This window comes from Garra rufa, chromosome 23, assembly GCF_049309525.1.
Source record: "Garra rufa chromosome 23, GarRuf1.0, whole genome shotgun sequence".
Taxonomy (NCBI): Eukaryota; Metazoa; Chordata; class Actinopteri; order Cypriniformes; family Cyprinidae; genus Garra; species Garra rufa.
The window spans coordinates 9429538-9432055 of NC_133383.1; the positions used below are offsets into that span (position 1 = coordinate 9429538).

At 31.0% G+C, this 2518-nt stretch overlaps 1 protein-coding gene across 3 annotated transcripts in view; it reads left to right on the plus strand.

Annotated features, from left to right (window-relative positions):
- cabp1b (calcium binding protein 1b) overlaps window positions 1-2296 on the plus strand; it is a 38905-nt gene extending 36609 nt beyond the window's left edge. For all 3 annotated transcript variants that reach the window (XM_073829432.1, XM_073829433.1, XM_073829434.1), the window contains one exon: window positions 1240-2296. In XM_073829432.1, coding sequence (XP_073685533.1) covers window positions 1240-1265 — 26 coding nt within the window. In that variant the 3' untranslated portion in view covers window positions 1266-2296. The remainder of the gene's footprint in view (window positions 1-1239) is intronic.
- Window positions 2297-2518: the final 222 nt, after the last annotated feature.

The following is a 2518-nucleotide window of genomic DNA, read 5'->3' on the forward strand; positions in this document are numbered from 1 at the left end:
ATATATATATATATATATATATATATATATATATATATATATATATATATATATATATATATATATATATATATATATATATATATATATATATATATATATATATATATATATATATATATATATATATATATATATATATATATATATATATATATATATATATATATATATATATATATATATATATATATATATATATATATATATATATATATATATATATATATATATATATATATATATATATATATATATATATATATATATATATATATATATATATATATATATATATATAGGAGAACATTTTTTATGATGGTTATGATAAAATATATATGGTAATGTGATGTTTAAATAAAAAAAGTGATCTGTTAATTTGAATAAATCTAAATAAAAAATATATTATAATTTTATAACAAAATCTAAGCATAATATTTCAATAAAATAATATTCAAATTACTTTAATATTTCATTATTTATATATACAGTTTGTTATGGACTGTATCCTGTAATACAATGTTGGGTCACCACTTGAAGTCCAATTTAAATTCTGGGTCCTTAAAGGGATAGTTTGCACAAAAATGAAAATTACCCCATGATTTACTCACCCTCAAGCCATTCTAGGTATATATATATATATGACTTTCTTCTTTCAGACAAATACAATCTGAGTTATATTAAAAAATGTCCTGGCTCTCCCAACCTTTATAATGGCAGTGAATGGCTGTTGAGATTTTGAAGCCCAAAAAACTGCATCAATCCATCATAAAAAGTGCTCCACATGGCTCCAGGGGGTTAATAAAGGCATTCTGAAGTGAATCGCTGTGTTTGTGTATGAAAAAATATCCATATTTAAACTTTATAAACTGCAATCTCTAGCTTCTGCACAGAACGTGCATATGACAGTTAATAAAATTTAAAATATGGATTTTTTTACACAAACACATCTGGAGCTGTGTGGCGCACTTATAATAGATGGACGCAGTTTTTAGAGCTTCAAAATCTCAACTCCCATTATAAAGCTTAGAAGATCGAGGACACTTTTTGATATAACTCCAATTGTATTTCTCTGAAAGAAGAAAGTCATATACATCTAGGATAGTTTGAAGGTGAGTAAATCAAGGGATAATTGTCATTTTTGGGTGACCTATCCCTTTAAGAAAAAACAGTGGGGACTCACGGTTATAGTGTTGATAACTGAATGTTTAAATAAAACTATTTCTGGTCTTCTTTCAGAATTTGTGCGAATGATGTCCCGCTAGAGGAAAGGTGGATGACCCATGTCAAAAACTGGATCTCCTGTGCTCCAACGAATAGAGGAGGATGGAGGAGAGGAGAGAGTAGGAGGAAATGGGAGCAGCCTCGCAAGAGGAACTTCTGGAGCATGACCTCTGACCTCAAAGCACAAATGAAAGAACTGCACTATAACCCTCCGTAACAGCTTTCATGAAGCCTAGAAGCCAACAGTGGGAATGAGAGGACGACTCTAATACTAATACTGTGATCTTTGAAATATATTTGTGTAACAGGGTTTTTTACCCTATATAAAGGTCTGAAGCAAAAAAAAATGCCCCAAGAGCAACCAATCAAAACTGATCAAACTACTCAAGTATTTAAAAAATTCAGTACGTTCATTTTCTTGGCATCTCACACCTACTTTGTTAGAGTAGGGAGCATCGGATGAATTGCAATAACATTGCTGTTTCATATTTAAGCTATTTATTAATATTTGTAAAATATAGAGAGATGAGCCTGTATAGTTTCCCTTTAAAAGACTCTGGCTGTTTTACAGTAGCCTATGATAGATTATTACTCACAAAGATTTTATTTTATATATCAATGTACTGGGAAATGCTGGAAAACTTTGCTATCAATCATTTGCTATTATTGTACAATATATCGGACCTATGCACTACTGTATGCGTGGACATATTTTTGAAAGATTTGCCATGGAGAAAACATTAAACTGCCCTTGTTTGCACATTGTCTTGCATGAACACTAGTGCTGATACAGTTACGAGTCAGCACAGCCGAGTAGCCTACTCTTGTAAGCATACTTTGTGTAGTTTTGTCATGTATTTAAATGTTGTAAGTTTAGTTAACAGTCAAACGAGCATCTTTGATCTCAATTCAGTATTTGTGTGAGTGAATGTGTGCAAGAGAGAGAGAGGTTGGATTGGATTTCTTGTATCTTATTTGTGTGATTTCAAGTTTGTCTTACCTGAGTTATTCTATGCATGCCAAAACAACTTTTTGTAGAGTGTAGATTTCATTAAAGAGTTGTGCAGTCAAACTGTTTTTGTCTGGAAACACCAAGACTAAAAAATGTCAATTATTAAAAGCAATTGTATTATTGAGCCTTGTACTACAGGGCCGTTGAATGCTTGAATCTGATTGGCTGACGAACGTTCTAGAGGTGTGCATTATTTTCAGGGAAACGCACGCAGTGTTGCCAGATTGGGCGGGTTTTCCGCCCAATTGGGCTTCTTTTGATCGGCTTGGACCGGAGAATAAC